This window comes from Meles meles, chromosome 12 (assembly GCF_922984935.1).
Source record: "Meles meles chromosome 12, mMelMel3.1 paternal haplotype, whole genome shotgun sequence".
Lineage (NCBI taxonomy): Eukaryota > Metazoa > Chordata > Mammalia > Carnivora > Mustelidae > Meles > Meles meles.
In genome coordinates this window covers 23,540,407-23,556,214 of record NC_060077.1, presented here as the reverse complement: position 1 = coordinate 23,556,214, position 15,808 = coordinate 23,540,407, and the positions used below count along the sequence as shown (strand labels likewise).

Sequence of the window (15,808 nt, the reverse complement as noted above, 5' to 3'; positions counted from 1 at the left end):
AGCAGCCTTCCTTGGCTCCCTTCTGCTCTCAGGAACAAAGCCAAACACTTCCTGGGGCCTCCAGGGGCCTCTGTGACCGACTTCATTTCAACTTTGCAGGCTCCTTTTCTTCCCTCTCCCCCAGGCCCCAAATCAGGGCTCCTGGGCTGGCCCCCAGTTCTCTCCAATCACAGCAGAGGCTTGGAGCTCATCTCCTGCTTCTCTTGCTGCAAAGCTTTATATTCATCCTCAAGTTCCCCCCCCCCCCGACCTCACGTCTTCTCCTCTACAATTTCTCCTCCCCGCACCCCCCACCGCTGCCCCATCCCCACCTATCCCCTGGGTCAGTGACACAGGGCAGACTGTCTCTGTGGCGGTGACAGGCTCTGTTTGACACTAGGTGTTTACTGAGTATCTCTCAGCCAGGCTGAGAACACTGGGGGGTGGGGGGGTGGGGGCAGGCTGGGAGCTCTGCGATGGGATCCCCTCTCTGAGTCCCTCGCCCAGCATACAGCTGGGAACACCTGTTCAGTTGGGATGCTTTGGTTCATCACCCTGCTGTTATTGCTATCTTAAGGGCTCCCTCTTTTTTTTTTTTTTTTAAGAGAAGGAAAGAGGGTAGGGGTGGGAGGGGCCAAGGAAGAGGGAGAGAGAGAATCTTAAGCAAGCTTCATGCCCATGGCAGAGCTGGATGTGGGGCTCCGTCTCACCACCCTGTGATCAAGACCTGAGCCCAAACCAAGTCAGCTGTTTCACCGACTGAGCCACCTGGGAGACCCCCGAGGGCCCCCTCTTACAGGCAGAGCCCAGGAAGGCTCAGGTTTGGAGAAGCAATTGTGGGAACAGGGTATGGAGGGGCAGCTGGGTACCAGGCCCTTGGGAACTGTCCGTGGCCCCTCTCTGCAAGGCAGGAATGACTGAAGACATTTTTCAGGTTTGGAAGTGGAAGCTCAGGGGGTCAGAGTAGCTGATGCAGGGTCCCCCAGCCTGGCAGTGACAAGGTTAGGATTAGATCCCAAACCCTAGCTGCAAAGCACATGATTATCCACAATGGACTCCCACGCAGAGCCCTTCCTTGGGGCTGCAGAAGGCCTATGGGAACCTGCCTGGGTGAGCAGGCCCCCTGCAGCCCCACGGGCCCCGCGTGGGAAGGTCCCAGAGCTCCCGCAGACACATGTCCCCAAGAACCACCACCCAAAGCATCAGCACTTTGGAAACTTATTTTGTGAAATCCTGAGTTGTCACTAAATTGACTCCTTCCTTCAGTGGGCTGAAAACAATGGTGTTCTACTTCAACAGAAGCTTATGTGTCTGTCTGTCTGTCTTCTTTTATAAAATAAGTGTTTAATGGCTGAATGCCCCAGGCATTGTGCTGGGAGCTCAGGGAGGAGTCTGCCCTGGTTCTAGGTTGCCCCCAGGATAGAGGTGAGGAGGTGGGGGGGGGAGCTCAGAGAGGGGCAGAGACCTGTCCAGGGCCACCCAGCACTGGACCCAATGCCATGGGGGCATGAGTTGTGAGCGAGAAGGAGAGAAAACAGGGCTAGAGTGGAGACCTGGGTCGAACAATCCTGCTAGCAATGCTGAGAGCGACTACTGTTTCCTGGCTTATCCTTGGTGCCTGGCGGGGGCCTGACTCTGCCCGCTTTACCACAGGGGCCCTTCCTGTGGTTCTGGCAGAATGATGGCACCCCCGTTCCCATCTGGACCCCCTGGGAAGGGGTCTTCCTGCTCTGGGACCCTTGTTGCACCACAGTGGGCCCCGTCAGAAGGAAGGGGCAGGCCGAGGGGTCAGCCTGCGGCCCCCTCCCTACCCCCAACTGTCACGTCTCGGTAGCGCACAGGCCAGGAGTGGCCCAGGGGGTGCACGGGGCTGCATCTGTCACAGGTCACTGGCCGTGGGTCCCGAGGCGCCAGAAGAAGGAGCCCAATCGGAGGCTCGGGCCGGGGTGAGGGGCCCGCGACGTCCGTCCTGTGGGCTCTGGTGCTCTTCCGCCACCCTGTCTCCTCCTCCAGGGCTGGGAAAGGTCCCCAGCGTCCAGCCCCTGCCCCCATCCCCAGCGCTCTGCTTCGCCTCAGTGGAGCCCTGAGCCAGTTCTCAATCTAAATGACAGCTGCCCTCAGCCAAGTCAACTCCAATTAATTTCCGAAGGCTTCCAGGGGCCAGCGGAGGCTCGCACCAGACTCGGCTGCCGGCGGCCTGCGTGCACATGAGACCCCTTCTTTACCCTCATGGGGCCCAGGTGGGTGGGTCCCTCCTGATCCTTGGTGGGGGGCCCTTTCTTCCTCCCAGGAGCACCCGTGCTGGCTTTGGATCGCCCCCATCAGGTCGGGCTGATGTGGAAACTCTCAAGCAGCATCCGTGGAGAAAGATTGAATGGCGGGCCTCAGATTTTATCCTTGGCTTCTCTGTCACTCTGGGGTCATTCTCATCCCATCCGTGAGCATCATGGCCCTTCCCCAAAAAGTGAGAGTTGATTTCAGGGAAAGACAGGGAATCGGGGTCAGGGGGAGAGAACAGAGAGATTGTGAAAGAATTGGGGTGTCATGTGAGAGAGAGACAAAGAGAAAGAAAGAATAGGGGTCAGGGAGAGGGAGCACCTACCACTTTTGCTGGTAAATTTCACTTTTTCATGTGACTTTGATGGACCCACACACTTTGGCCTCAGGCAGACCTGGGAGTGACCCCAGCTCCTCTACTGGCTGGCTGCATGACTGTGGGTCAGTGATGTCCCCTCTCTGAACCTTAACGCCCCCGCCCCCCCGGTGAAATGACCTGGTGTTGGACCCTCTCTCCCCAGGTTTTGGGGTCATCTGATGAGATAGGCCCATAGGGAACCTAAGGGTCAGTGCTCACTCTTCTCATCCTTGGAGCTGACAACAGTGGGGATGGGCTTACTTTTCCTCTCTCCTTTCCTCATTTGTCACAGTAATACCCCTGCTAGAAGTTGTCCTCGAAGGGAGGGGAGAGAAAGGGAGGGGTGCGAGCAGAGGGCTGGGCTGAGGAGGGGCCAGTCCCTTGGCCTCTGTAAGATGCCTGATTGGAGTTATCACTCAGGCTGCCAGCAGCCAGCCCTCTGTCCCTGATCCCCAGGATTGTGCTCTTGGGGATTCCTTAGGTGAAGGTACCTTAATGTCCCTCATTTGGGGTGGGCTCCTACCCCAGCTTCCACCCTACATCGAATGTATAATCTGATTTCCCTGAAGGAATGAAAAGAGTCAGGGAGGTTGTATATCTACCCACCACCATTCATTTCAGAGAGGACCAAAGAGGCCCAGAGAGGGGGAGTGACTTGCGCAAGGTCACACAGTAAGCAGGTGAAGAGCTGGGATAAGAATGTGAATCGTTCTTTCAAATATTTAACAAATCTAGGGTGCCTGGCTGACTCAGTCAGTGGAGCGTGCAACTCTGGGTCTCAGGGTTGTAAGTCTGAGCTCCAAGTTGGGTACAGAGATGACTTAAAAATAGAATTTTTTTTAAGAAAATAAAAAATAAATAAAATATTTAACAAATCCTTTTCAGCGGCCTACTGTGTGCCAGGGACCAAAGAGACAAGCTGGGATCCTCATGAGTGTGTCTACCCTCAGGCCAGGCTCCTCTGAGGGGGGTTGGTCAAAGGAGAGATTTTTTAGCCCCCGTCTCCAGAGGGGGGAACAGGCCCAGCAAGTTGAGGTTGCCCAAGGTTATGGAGTGGGTGAAATTTAGACTGGGGTGGAATTTGAATCCAGGTTCTGAGCACACAGAGCTGGGGCTCCCCCAAAGCTGCTGAGGGTAGGGGAGGAGAGCAGTCGGGGTTTGGGTGTGCCGTGTTCCTGCTTTGTTGGTGGCTCTGTAGACCCTCTGTGTGCAGCCCCCCATCTGGCTTAGATTTGCTGTTCGCACCCTCAGACCGAAGTAAGTGAGTCCCCTGGACGCTGTGAGTCTCCCTGGAGGAGGAGACATGGGCCAGGGACCCAATATAGACAGGCAGCTGAGGAGGGCTTTTGCTTTGGGGTCGTGGGGCCCTGCAGAAGGCTTCCAGTTGGGTGGTGGGGGTCAGTTCCTACTAGGGTTGTGTCCCCCACATTCCCAGTGGCAGGTTCTTAAAAATGTGCTGCCTTAAAAATCCTTGTGACTTTGCTTACCACTGGGCAAGGCTATCTTTTCCTGTGACTTTTGTCTGCTGTGACAGCTGGTGGCCATTGCATGGGCACCTGCCATGTGCCAGGCACCGGAGAACCTGGGGTAACCCGGCGAGGAGCTGGGTGCTACCCTTGTCCCATTTCACGGGGAAGGAAGCTGAGGCTTGGAGAGGGGCTGCGGTTTGCCCAAGGTCAACCCGCCGGGGGAGCGTCAGGGCCCGAGAGGCAGACTTTGGTCGTCTGGCTGCAAAGCGCCTCCCTCCCCCATGATGTTTTTCATCTTCGGCAGCTTGTTGTCGAGGGCCCTGAGCACAGGACTCCCCTTCGTCCAGGGTGAGATGTGTCCGTGCACCCCATAGCCGGCTCGGGGGTAACTGAGGCATCATTGCTGGCTGCGGGCAGGGGTGTCATGTGAGAGCAGGGAGAGGGGTTACCCACCTCAGAGTAGGGGTGTTGGAGAAACTTTGCCACAAGGCTGACAGCCAGGTAGAAAGTGGGAGTCAGCAGGGGCGAGGGGTGGGGGGTGCTCGAGGCAGAAGAAGCGGCAGGAGCAGGGCTGTGGAGGCGGGAAGGATCAGGGCTTCGTGGAGAGACTGTACAGCTGGCTCATGGAGAGGTGAGGCTGGAGGCCCACAAGGAGAGCAGGCCAGGTTATGCGAAGCTGGGAACTTTACCTTGGGAACACTGGGGAGCCATGGAAGATTTAAGCAGGAGACGGGGCTGCGGTGGTTGGTGCTTCGGGAAAGGTATCTGACTCACAGGGGAAAATGGGCTTGGGGGCCAGTGAGGAAGCAGGAAGGAGGCAGTGGGGGCCTGGCCCAGGGTGGAGGCAGTAGGGAGAGAAGTGGATGGGTTTTGGAGGCAGCGTCCTCCTTCCCTGGTGCTTAGGCTCTGGGGCCTGGGCAAGAGTGAAAAGAGACGTTCAGTGCCCTGCGTGCCATATCCCGCCTTTCTTGGAGATGGGGAACAGGAGCTGGGAGAGTCATGGAAGTATCTGGGGGCCTCCAGGCCTCCCAGGCTGCAGGACAGGGGCGCTGGTAGGATCTGGCCCAACCCTGTGGCTCCCAGGCCTGCTTCTGCTTCCGGGCTCAATGGCCCAGCTCCCCAGCTGAGTGGCAGCTGTCAGACACCAGCGTCTCCCCCTGCCAGGTCCAAATAAAGGAAAAACCAAAATACATTTCCTTTTGTCGGAATCGGTGAGGGTGAGTCGGGCGGGAGTCATTCGCTATTGTGTTCTGGGGCCCACACTGCTCCTTACATAAGCTGGAAGTTAAAAATACACACGGAATTCTAATTTGCCTGCTTTGCCTGGGATCGCACCCTGGTCCCCCTGCCCCACCCCACCTTGGGGGGCAGGGGGCAAGGCATGCCCCCACCCTACCCCCCCCCCCCGCCCCCAGCACCCACAGAGAGAAAGAGACCATCCTGTGGCCAGTATTCCCTACTGGCATTTGGCAGGATTAGCTCCGACCGCCTCCAAGGTCCTGGGTAGTTAAAGCCCAGTGAGTGTAATAACCCTAAGAGCAGCTAACCTTTTTGGGGGGCTCATCACGTGCTTAAAGTCTTTACCTGTGTTATCCTCATTAATCCTCCCAGATGCCTGTGAACTTGGTTCCCATTTTGCAGTACAAGTTAACACCTGGCCCAGGGCAGGCTCTGGACGAGCAGCCAGGATGATCTGGGCCCTACTTGGAGGCCCCCCTGACCTCATGACCCCCTCTCTCTGGCCTTCCCTATGGTGGGCTGTGGGTGGGCGGTGGACAGGAGGTGGACAGAAGTCCCCTCTCTGAAGGTTCAAGGACAGAGCCATGCGGTGCTGCAGGTCCCACCAAGCCCTGCCTCGGGGAGGGGATGGGGGTCAGGGAGTTGGAGGGTGGCGGCTGTCCCCAGCTCAGGACCCCTGACCATGTGCCTCTCCCAAATTGGGATCCAGTCCTGGGGATCCTGAGTGCAGAGCTAGGTGGTGACAAGGCCTGTTTTGCCACCTTTAAAAAAGAAAGGCTCCCTCCGTGGGCGGCCTCTCCAAGAGGGAAAGGAGCCATGAGGTGTCCCCAGGTAAACAGACTCGAGTGTGTCCCTTTCTCCCTTCTCCGTTTGCGCCTGCAGGCGGGTCAGTGGTGCTGCAGGGCGGGAGTCGGCTCTGTGCTGGGCAGCAGGCTAAGCCTTTTACATGGATCATTTCATTTAATCCTCGTCGCCGCCTCCATGAGGGCCAGTCCTATTATTTCCCCCATTTTCCAGGGCTGAGGTTCTGGGAGCTGAAGTGATATTCGCAAAAGCCCTGTGCTCCGCAAGTGATAGGCGCTGTCATGGTTGACCCCTGTAGGGGAAATGGCATTCCTCTTGTTATTCACTTTTTTGACACTGGCTCTAGGTTCTCTCCTTCCCTTTGTGGCACTTACCGTCCCTGTTGGGGATCCATCCGACGCAGGCCCCAGGGTCACTGTGGGGTGCAGCAGGGGGCAGCCAGCACCTCCATGCCATGGTAGCAAGTTGGTGGCAGAAATGACCGAGTGGCTTGTGTGCTGTGTGGTGATGGGAGCGGGTGCTGGGGAAGGGCTGGATAGATCAGCTAGGACATGTTTGTGTACATGAAGAAGGATGGGGAGGAAGAGCGGGCTTCCCCGCTCTACGCCCTGCCTTGCTGGGTGGGCATGACATCGGGTCCCAGAACCCGAAGCCCCTCACCTCGGCCCCTGGGCTGCCTGCGCGGGGTGAGGGTCATTTGGGGTGACAAATTTGAGTTGGTGACACCCCTGCCTTGAGGAATGATCCCCCCACATGCACAGTGTCTCCTGTCGTTCTCTTGTATGATCCCCCCAAGCTGCTCGGAGATGGTCTGCCAGGGATCACCATCTCCAAGTTGCAGATGGGGCCAGCTGCCCATGTATGGGGGGTTCAAGATCCCACCTCAGCCCAGTGCTCGGGGAATCCCAGACTCAGAGGAGAGGGCTGGTCCAAGTTGCTAGCCTGGCCCTGGGTGACGCCTGCGCAGTTCCCCCGCCTCCCTCACCCAGGGCCTCAGTCTTCCCATCTGCCAAATAGGGATGAGAATGACTCCACAGCCCACAGGCCCCCAATGGACCACCTGTGTGCAGGGTACTGCAATGCCACAGTCTGATGGGGGAGGCTGGTCGCAAACAAGTAGAAAATGTGAAGGTCTGCATTGGTGTCTGTGCGCACTGAGTAACTCCTAGTCCTGGGAGGTCGGCGAGGGTGGTTTTATCTCTGGGTCCTGGTGTGGGGGGCCGGCATGCCTGCCATCACCGAGGAGAGGGGACTGGGGACTTCTCGGGAGCAGGGGCAGGCCCTGACTTGAGGCGGCTTCCGTGGGACTGATTTATTTGCAGCCACTCAGCAGCCCTGGAGGGGTGGAGGGGAGCTGCGGTCCTAGGGCATGTTTGGTCCCCCCCAGCTGGAATGAATCTGGCGGGAGGATAAGTTTGGTCATGCTTGGGTTGTCAAGAACTGAAGAATAATATTCTCTCTTAAAAATATTCCCCGTGGATACCAGACTCTCTTGCTTGTCCCAGGCAGAGGCTGGGGAATCCTGCGCCTATGCCCTGTGACGTTGGGCAAGTCCCTCACCCTCTCTGAGGCCCAGGTGCCCCTTCTAATGTGGGGAGAAGAGGCACCCAGCTGCTGGGCTCGCAGGGGGCATGGGATGGAACAAGATAACACAGGGACATCTTCAGCTGTGTGCCTGGCATGCCCTCACTAAATCTTCTCCAAGTAAGAGGAGCAGCTGTCTCTAGGGTTGGCACACGGTATGCTCCGGAGTCATCCAGAACTGGGGAATACGGCATCTCGGGACACGTGGCCATTTGGGTCAGTCTGGAAACATCATTCAGCAAATGCAGCTCCCAGAAGGGTCTGCAAGCCCCCTCCGTCTGAGCACGGAACTCAGGAAATGGCAACTTTCCTTCACCTTCCTAGCGTTGCCGTCCCAGAACAAGGGAGCCAGGTGCCAGGTGCCTGGGTCTGGGGGGTCTCGTCTTTCTTTAGCTGTGTGGACTTTGGCAAGGGGCCTCGGTTTCCTATCTGTGCAATGAGCACAAGCCTTGCTGTGTCGGCTCCTTGAGATTATGAGTGCGAAGTGAAGTAAGGAATCCTTTTCAGAATCTTCTCTCTTTCCGTGGCAGATGCTCCCTTTCCCCAGTCCAGATCTCACAATGCTTGGAGCAGGATTCCTTCTGAGGGGATTAGGGAGTGGGGCGTCACTGGGAGCAAGGCAAAGCCTAGGCTCAAGAATGGAGGTGTGGGGAGGGGGAAACTGAGGCTCCTAACTTCCTGGGGTACCTTCCCCCCAGGAGACCCTGGGTGTGGCATTAACAGCATTCCAGCACCACCGCTGCTAACCAGCTTTGAAACCTGGAGCTCAGAGCCTCAGCTTCTCCTTCTGTGAAATGGGAGCATAGACTCCAGTCTCATGGGCAGCAATGTGCCCACCTGGTCAGTCCCAAGGAAGGGATGAGGCTTGGGGGCCTCTAGATGGCTGCAAGGACCCCTCACCTCCTGAACTCCCAGAGACTCTGCCAGCAGCTCTGTGTGGGGGGATCTCTCTGTATGCCAGGCCATTACAAGGTCTGAGGGAGAGGACATGACCCCCTCTTCTGCAATGAGGAACTAACGCTCAGAGAGAGGGAGAGAGGCAGACCTCTTGCCACACCGTGGTGGGGTTGGGATTGGAATTCAAGCCCATGGTGTGATGCTCTCTCCTGCATTCACTGCCAGGTCCTGGAGGAGGAAGACAAAGATAGCGTCTGCCTTACTTCCGGCCGGATCCGCAGGGCTGGAGCCATGCCTGGCACATAGTAGGGACTCAGTAAGGCCTTATTAATTGGATGAATGAGGAAAAGAACAAGGAAGAGAATCTTCCCCCCTGGCCCCAGCTGCTCCTGACATGAAGGTCCTGAGCTGGGTGTCTCTGGGGCTCCAGGGTGGAAGCCCGGTTAGTCACAGCCTGGCCCATCCTCTGGGAGGATTTTTTCTGCAGGCTATGGCTCAACTCCCAGGGGAGGCCTCCCCCTTAATCCCAGAGGGCGGGATGGGTGGGGTAGCTCCTGCCTGGCACAGGGCCCTGCTGGGAGGGCGGGCCGGTCATGGAGTTCAGTATCTGGGCGTGCTCCCTCAGCTGGAGTGGGGCCCCCACCCCCAATTCCAGCTTTGCTCACTTCTTCGGAGTCAAGAGATTGACCACAGGCTCACGGTCAAGCCCAGCTCTGCTCCTTCCTGACTGTGTGACCTTGGGCAGGTCGCCTCTCCTCTCTGAGTCAGGCTCTAAAAAGTGGGAATGATGAGGATACTCGTAAACATATCGTAGATCTGAGAACAGAACCGTTGGCCACTTGGTAGCAGTAAACTAGCAGCCCCCCAAAATGACTGTTCCATTCCTTCCCTGCCTCTGAACCCCCAGTTCTTACTCTCTTTGAGTGTAATTCATACTAAGGAGTGAGTGGTTATCAAACTTCTTTCCCCGCAAGTTGGTCTAACTCAGGCATCGCTATGATCTGTGGTGTTTCTGATGCTGTGTGACTGTGTGAGAAGGAAATGGAAGGCGTTTTCACCGACTCCCTCATCCCATCACTGGGAGTCCCTTCATAAAGCAGCTTGGGTTGGGCAAAGGGCACTGGTCTGGTTGGGGTCTGGACTGTTGATCATTACTGCTCTGAGCAGTGTGGTACTGTTTCAGGAAGTTCCCAGCACATAGTAGGTCTCTAGCAAATGTTCAGAGGACGATAAGAGAAAGGGCTGTGTTCTAGATGTAGACAACCCTCCCCTCTACCCCTTAACTGCATCTGGTGAACTCCTACATATGCCTCAACCCCCAAGTTAGATGCTCCTCCTCCAGGAAGCCTGCCCACCTTATTTTATGTCCAGTCAGTCTTCTGGGAATTCTAGTCCATCAGAGATGGGCCAACCCTGTCCAATTCTCCCATTTCCTGAGGGGGGGTGAACCTGACATCGAGCCAGGGTCTTACGCTTGACTAAGGTCTCACAGCCACGTCAGAGGCAACAGCAGGGGGATTTGAATGAAACTTCTCTAGCTCTCCTCAGACAGACGTCTTCAGGCATGAAAAGAGGGCGTGGATAGTGCCTCTCTTCCCTTCCCTCTCCCACTCCCCCACCCCGCTTAGGGCCTCTCGCAGAGCTGAGCCTGCTGCTAACATGTATTCCTTTTTTCTCCACAGCCCACGACCTCCCTGCAAATAAGGCCTCAGCAACCCAGCCGGGGAGCCACTTGCAGTGCCTGTCTGTCCACTGCACAGACGACGTGGGTGACGCCAAGGCCCGAGCCTCCGTGCCCACCTGGAGGTCCCTGCACTCCGACATTTCCAACAGATTTGGGACATTCGTGGCCGCCCTGACTTGAATTGACAAGAAATGCCCAACCCCCACCAGGCCCTTCACCCTCTCCCACCACCCCCTCCCCCGACCCTGACCCGAACCCCTTCCCTTGACCCCACCCTCCTATTAATTTGAAAGGGCCACTATTGCTGAGTGGATGATTTTTTTTTTTCTAGGTTGGTACCTGCTTAGTGGCATATGGACCGGAAAGGGTTAATTTAAAAGGGGGGGAACCTCAAAAAATTTTTTTAAAAAAGAAAACTCGTCTGCCACAGTATGTTACCAGTGTTAACCCTTCTGCAGTTAGCAAACTTTTGCTTCAGCCTTTTTCCTGCTAGATAATTCCCATTTTTCTGTAATCTTGGCATACGTTTTTTAGATGACCTCTTTCCTTGTTTTATTTTCATGCTGCTGTATGTCCAAGCATTGTTATTTCGTAATAAGACAAGAGTTACTTTCTTTTTTATTCTCTTTTATTCTCATTCCTCTCCTCACCAATCCCCAGTCTTTTTTTTTTTCTTCCCCCCCTTTTTGCTTTTGTTCACTGCTTATTAAAATGGAAATCCTGGAGAATAGTAGTTCTGGAATATTGCCGGGCGAAAGTCAAATTGTCATCACGATATTATATATTGACACCCAACTGTCATCAGTCAGGCAGGAGCCAAACAATTAATGCCCCCCTTAGGTATTCCGCCTGGGATTTTGTTTTGTCTGTTCCCTAAGAAAATAGAGAGAGATATATTTTCGTTCCTACAAACACACGCTCAGCCCTCAGCTCCATTCTGTCTTCTGCTGGAAGCTGTCCTCTCTGCAACGGAGGTGATGACGTGTCCAGCCCGCTCAGTGGGAAGGAGTCGGAATGTTTGACAGTGGTGTTTTCTCTCCTTTTCTGGGCCTCTGTGCAAACGCCCAGGCTCTGAATGTTCACGCTATGCTAAGCAGTCCTGGTGTGCACGAGGGATGGTGTCCTTCCAGCTTGCAGAGTCTCTGGGGGCTCCCGGCTTCCGCCCTGTTGTAGCGGGGCTGGCCGGGTCTTGGGTGCCCAAGTTGGGGGAGGATCCATTCTCAGCCCTTGACCTTTGCCCACACAGCTGATGCCAGCCAGGCCTTGCGGGGAGGAAGGATGTGGGACTGCATGTATCTTCCCGACCACTCTGTCCTCCTGCCCATCTCTTTCTCCCCCTCCAACCTGGGTAGCGCCCCATCCCTGGGAGGGTCGAGGCTTTTGCCAGCACTTTTCTGGGGGCTCAAGGAAGGAGCCCCCAGGCTCAGCCTGCCAAGCCCCCCTTCTCTGAACCTGGGTGTATTTCTTTGCAGAGGTTGGCCGGTTCCCGGGGGCTATCGAAGGAAACAATGACTTTGATGCCTAGGCCTTTTTCTTTAACCCCAGAATACCCCCTTCTCCCCACGTTTTGATTTAATCTCACCCTATTGCAAAACTAGAGCCCTGTTCCAGGCGCCTCACCAAGGAATGATCTCTTTGAGCAAAGATGGGGGTGGCTAGGTGAGCAGACAGTAGTGAGCAGGGCTCCTGGACACCCCCCCCCCCACTTCGAGGACCCAGAGTGGCAGACGTTGTTGGCCCAGTGCTGGCGGTGGGGGGGTGGGGCACCTTTGTGTGCTGTGGAGGCCTATAAAAGGCTCGTATGATTCAGGGTTGGGGGGTCATGAGGGGCACACAGACTCCAGGGTGGGTCAGACAAGAAGTGACTGATAGCCCTTCACCCAAACCAGGAACTCCACCATTTTCCTTCTATTTTTGCTAAAGAGCACGTCTTACTAAATGCTCTATTTTGAGCCTGGCGCCCCCTCCCCTCTGTCTCCAGGTCCCCAGAGTTTCTAGACCTGGCTTTTTTGTTGTTGTTGTTTTTTAAACAAGTGACCTGAAGGCTCTGGGTTCACCATACAACACCCACATTGTTTATTTCAAAGATTATTCCAGCAAAGGGAGAAAAGAGTCCAGAAAATTCTCGCTCTTTCCCCTCCCTCTTCTTTTCTGCTGGGGCCCTTTTGGCTCAGGTCCACGTCTGGATTGCCCTTGCTGGGGCCATCAACCAGGGGCCCTGGTCCGGCCCCTGGGGGCCGGCAGCAGGCAGGCAGAAGAGCAGGTGGTGCGAATTGATCAGCAGTGATAAGGTGTGAACTGACTCAGTCCCCGAGTTCTACCACCAGAGGAAAGAGAAAGAGAATGTCGCTCCTGCCAGGGGCCGCAGGAGAAATCAGCCGTAGTCTGAGCAAAACTCCACGCCTCCTCTGATTCCGCAATGTACAGCTGTTTGAGAGCTTTATCACTTTATTTTTTAAACAGGAATGATTTCTCCTTCATTGCTTAAGGCCGGGGAGCCAAGAGTCTCGACTTCCGTCTTTGACTTTCCCTGGGTTGAGTTCATTAGCACCTGGCCATCGGCTCCGTAGTCCTCGTAGCGTCGGAAACCCCTGAAGTTTTAAACTTTCTCGCTCCCCACGACCCCAGAATGGAACAGCTTTAAAAATAGCCTTAAGCAAAAGGATGTTATTTCATTAAATTTGGTTTAATGGAAAGAATAAAAGCAAATTAAAAACACACCCAACCCACGAGACTCCAAACACTGGTAATCGGTACTGCATAGCAAACTTTTTTTTGGGAAAGAAAACGAAAACGTTATTGCACATGTAAAATATAAAATCTTAACTCTGCTGTGTGTTAGGCAATCCTGTAATCTTTTTTGACTCTTAAAAGAAATTCATTTCTGAAATGCTTGGTTGGAAGACTGTGACAATAGCTCATGAAATTGAGTGTTATTTTTTTCTTTCTTTTTTAAAAAAATATGTAAAGTGCAGTCTTCTGTATTCATGCATATTGTATATACCTGTATATGTTTTCCTGAGCAGCTAAATAACAATAAATATGACGTTAATGGTGACTGTGGTACATTTGTGGGTGGGGCTTGCTTCATCCCCCCCCCCCTTTTTCCATAGGTCTATTCAGAATCCCACGGGGGCGGGGAGCCTCCGCAGGTCTGGACGCTGCAGTGCTCATGTGTGCGCGTGCGCCTGCTTGCGTCGATGCTGTTCTACGCTGAGTCATCGTAGAGTTTCTCAACCTGGACAGTGCGCATTCGGGCTGAATAGTGCTTTGTGGAGGGGTCTGTCTCTTGTCCTGTAGGATGTTGAGCAGAATCCCCAGACTCTATCCACCAGACGCCAGGGGCACCTCTCCCCTCTCTCCCAGCCCTGTGACAACCCATGTGCCCTGGGAGGCATGACCCTTCTGGGACTGAGAACCGCTGGTGTTTGATTGGTGTGGGAGGGAGGGGGCAAGGAGAGACCACCCAGGTGGCCGTATGGTGAGGCTTCTTTTGGATCACAGGCTGAGTTCGCATCCCAGTAAGCTTTGTAATCTCCTACAAGTTATGTGTGTAGCCTCTCGCTTCCTGCTTTCCCTCATCTGTGAAATGGGTAGAACTTGTGAAGTTACAGGAGACAACGTGGGTGGACCCAGCAAGTAGGAGGGCTCCACCTGCATTAATTAGAGCGTGGCACAGCTGACAGCGTTTTGGGGTCGGGCTGTCCTGGATTGGATGCTGCTTCCTCTGCTTACAACCATGGGTTCTGGGCAAGTGGTTTAAACCTGGTCTCCATTTTCTTGTCTCAAAAATGGGGCACCTGGGTGGCTCAGTTGTTTAAGCTTCCGGCTCTTGCTTTGGGCTCAGGGTTGTGGGATCTGGTCCAGCATGGGGTTCCCGGCTCAGGAGGGGGTCGACTTGTGATTATTTCTCTGCCCCTCCCCTCCCCTCTCTCAAATAAATAAAACTTTTTTTTTTTTTAAAGATTTTATTTATTTATTTGACACAGAGAGAGATCACAAGTAGACAGAGAGGCAGGCAGAGAGAGAGGAGGAAGCAGGCTCTCTGCAGAGCAGAGAGCCCGATGCGGGGCTCGATCCCAGGACCCTGAGATCATGACCTGAGCCGAAGGCAGCGGCTTAATCCACTGAGCCACCCAGGTGCCCCCCCCTTTTTTTTTTAATGGAGCAAATAACACCTAGCTTGCAGGTTACTATGAGCACCAGCCCTATTCCAGGCCCTATAAAAGCTCTGCCACCCTTTGGCATCAGCTTCACTGGTACCTGCAGCCTCATATTCAAGGTCATGCAAGACATTGGTTTATAGAAGGGGTTTTGGGGGGTGAAAGAGATGGACAAGTAAATTGACAGTTAAAAGTGAGGGGAGACAATGCTAATAACCTATGGCAGTACAGAAGACATGTCACTCTGAGATTCATTAATCCCATATAGTGGGTTTAGGGCAGGTTTCCTTTAGCAGGTTTTGTCCATTTGGGGTTTTGAAGGATGAGTAGGAGTTCATCTTATTCGTTCCAGCATTTAAATTAACCCTGATTTGGCAGAAATTTTGTTTTATTTCTTGCCTTCAGCATTTAAAGGTTTCTTCATATACGCAAAGGGGTATTTTTCAGAATATAAAGTTTTGAGGACAAGGCCTGTGTATCCACTTTAATTTGGAGAAGCTTAAAAATCTCTCTAACCTTTAAAGGTCTCCTGCTCAAAGTGACAGTGGTATATGATCCCATTCAGTACGCAGGGAAGGGAAGAGAAATGACAGAATGATGAGCACTGCGTGCGGGCATTGGAGAGACTTCAGGTCAGTGTGAAATGAACAAGTGAGTGTTGCGGAGGGCCCAAGAACCAGAGAGCCGTGGACTGGCACGTCCTTAGGGATAGGTGGGAACCTGTGACTTGGGAGCTGCCCCATGTGGGGTGCATGTTGGCCCCAGGGAGGGTCCCTCTTAGGGCTCCAGGGTAGGGCACACGTTGCAGGGTGAACTTTCTGAATTGACAGAGAAGCGTCATCTTACCCGAACGTTCCAGCACATACCTCCTCCACCTAGCTCTGACGAGGAGATGGAGGAGGAGTTGGGTGGACCCTCTGTTCTTCCAGAGCTAGGGTGAAGTGCAAAGAAGGACATCCCATCTCCCTTTCCCTTAAAAAAAAAAAAATCAGAAAACGATTCTAAGAGCACAGAAGACCATGGGTTTCCCTCCCTGACAAGAGGGCGGGCAGGAAGGACCCCACCAAGAGCAGCTCAGTGGAGTTGTGGCAGACATAGAAGGTGAGAGAAGTGCCAGGCTTTGGCCCCCAAACTGCGCTGGCCCGAGGTGGACGTGACTGTGGATGAGTACCAAATTCTGCAATTATCACATGGTCTAATGAGGTGCCCCAGGAACCTTGGAGAAAAGTTTTTTTGTTGAGATAAAATTTACTCACATAAAACTCACCATTGAAATGATTTTAAAGCATTCAATCCAGTGGCTTTCTGTGTATTTACAATGTTGTGCGACCATCCTTGACGTCCATTTCTAGAA

General features: G+C 54.2%; 1 protein-coding gene across 1 annotated transcript in view; it reads left to right on the top strand.

Annotated features, from left to right (window-relative positions):
* The window catches only part of MN1 (MN1 proto-oncogene, transcriptional regulator), a 46,157-nt gene extending 32,808 nt beyond the window's left edge, over nt 1-13,349 (top strand). The window contains exon 2 of the mRNA XM_046025886.1: nt 10,290-13,349. Coding sequence (XP_045881842.1) covers nt 10,290-10,471 — 182 coding nt within the window. The 3' untranslated portion in view covers nt 10,472-13,349. The remainder of the gene's footprint in view (nt 1-10,289) is intronic.
* The last annotated feature ends 2,459 nt before the right edge of the window (nt 13,350-15,808 follow it).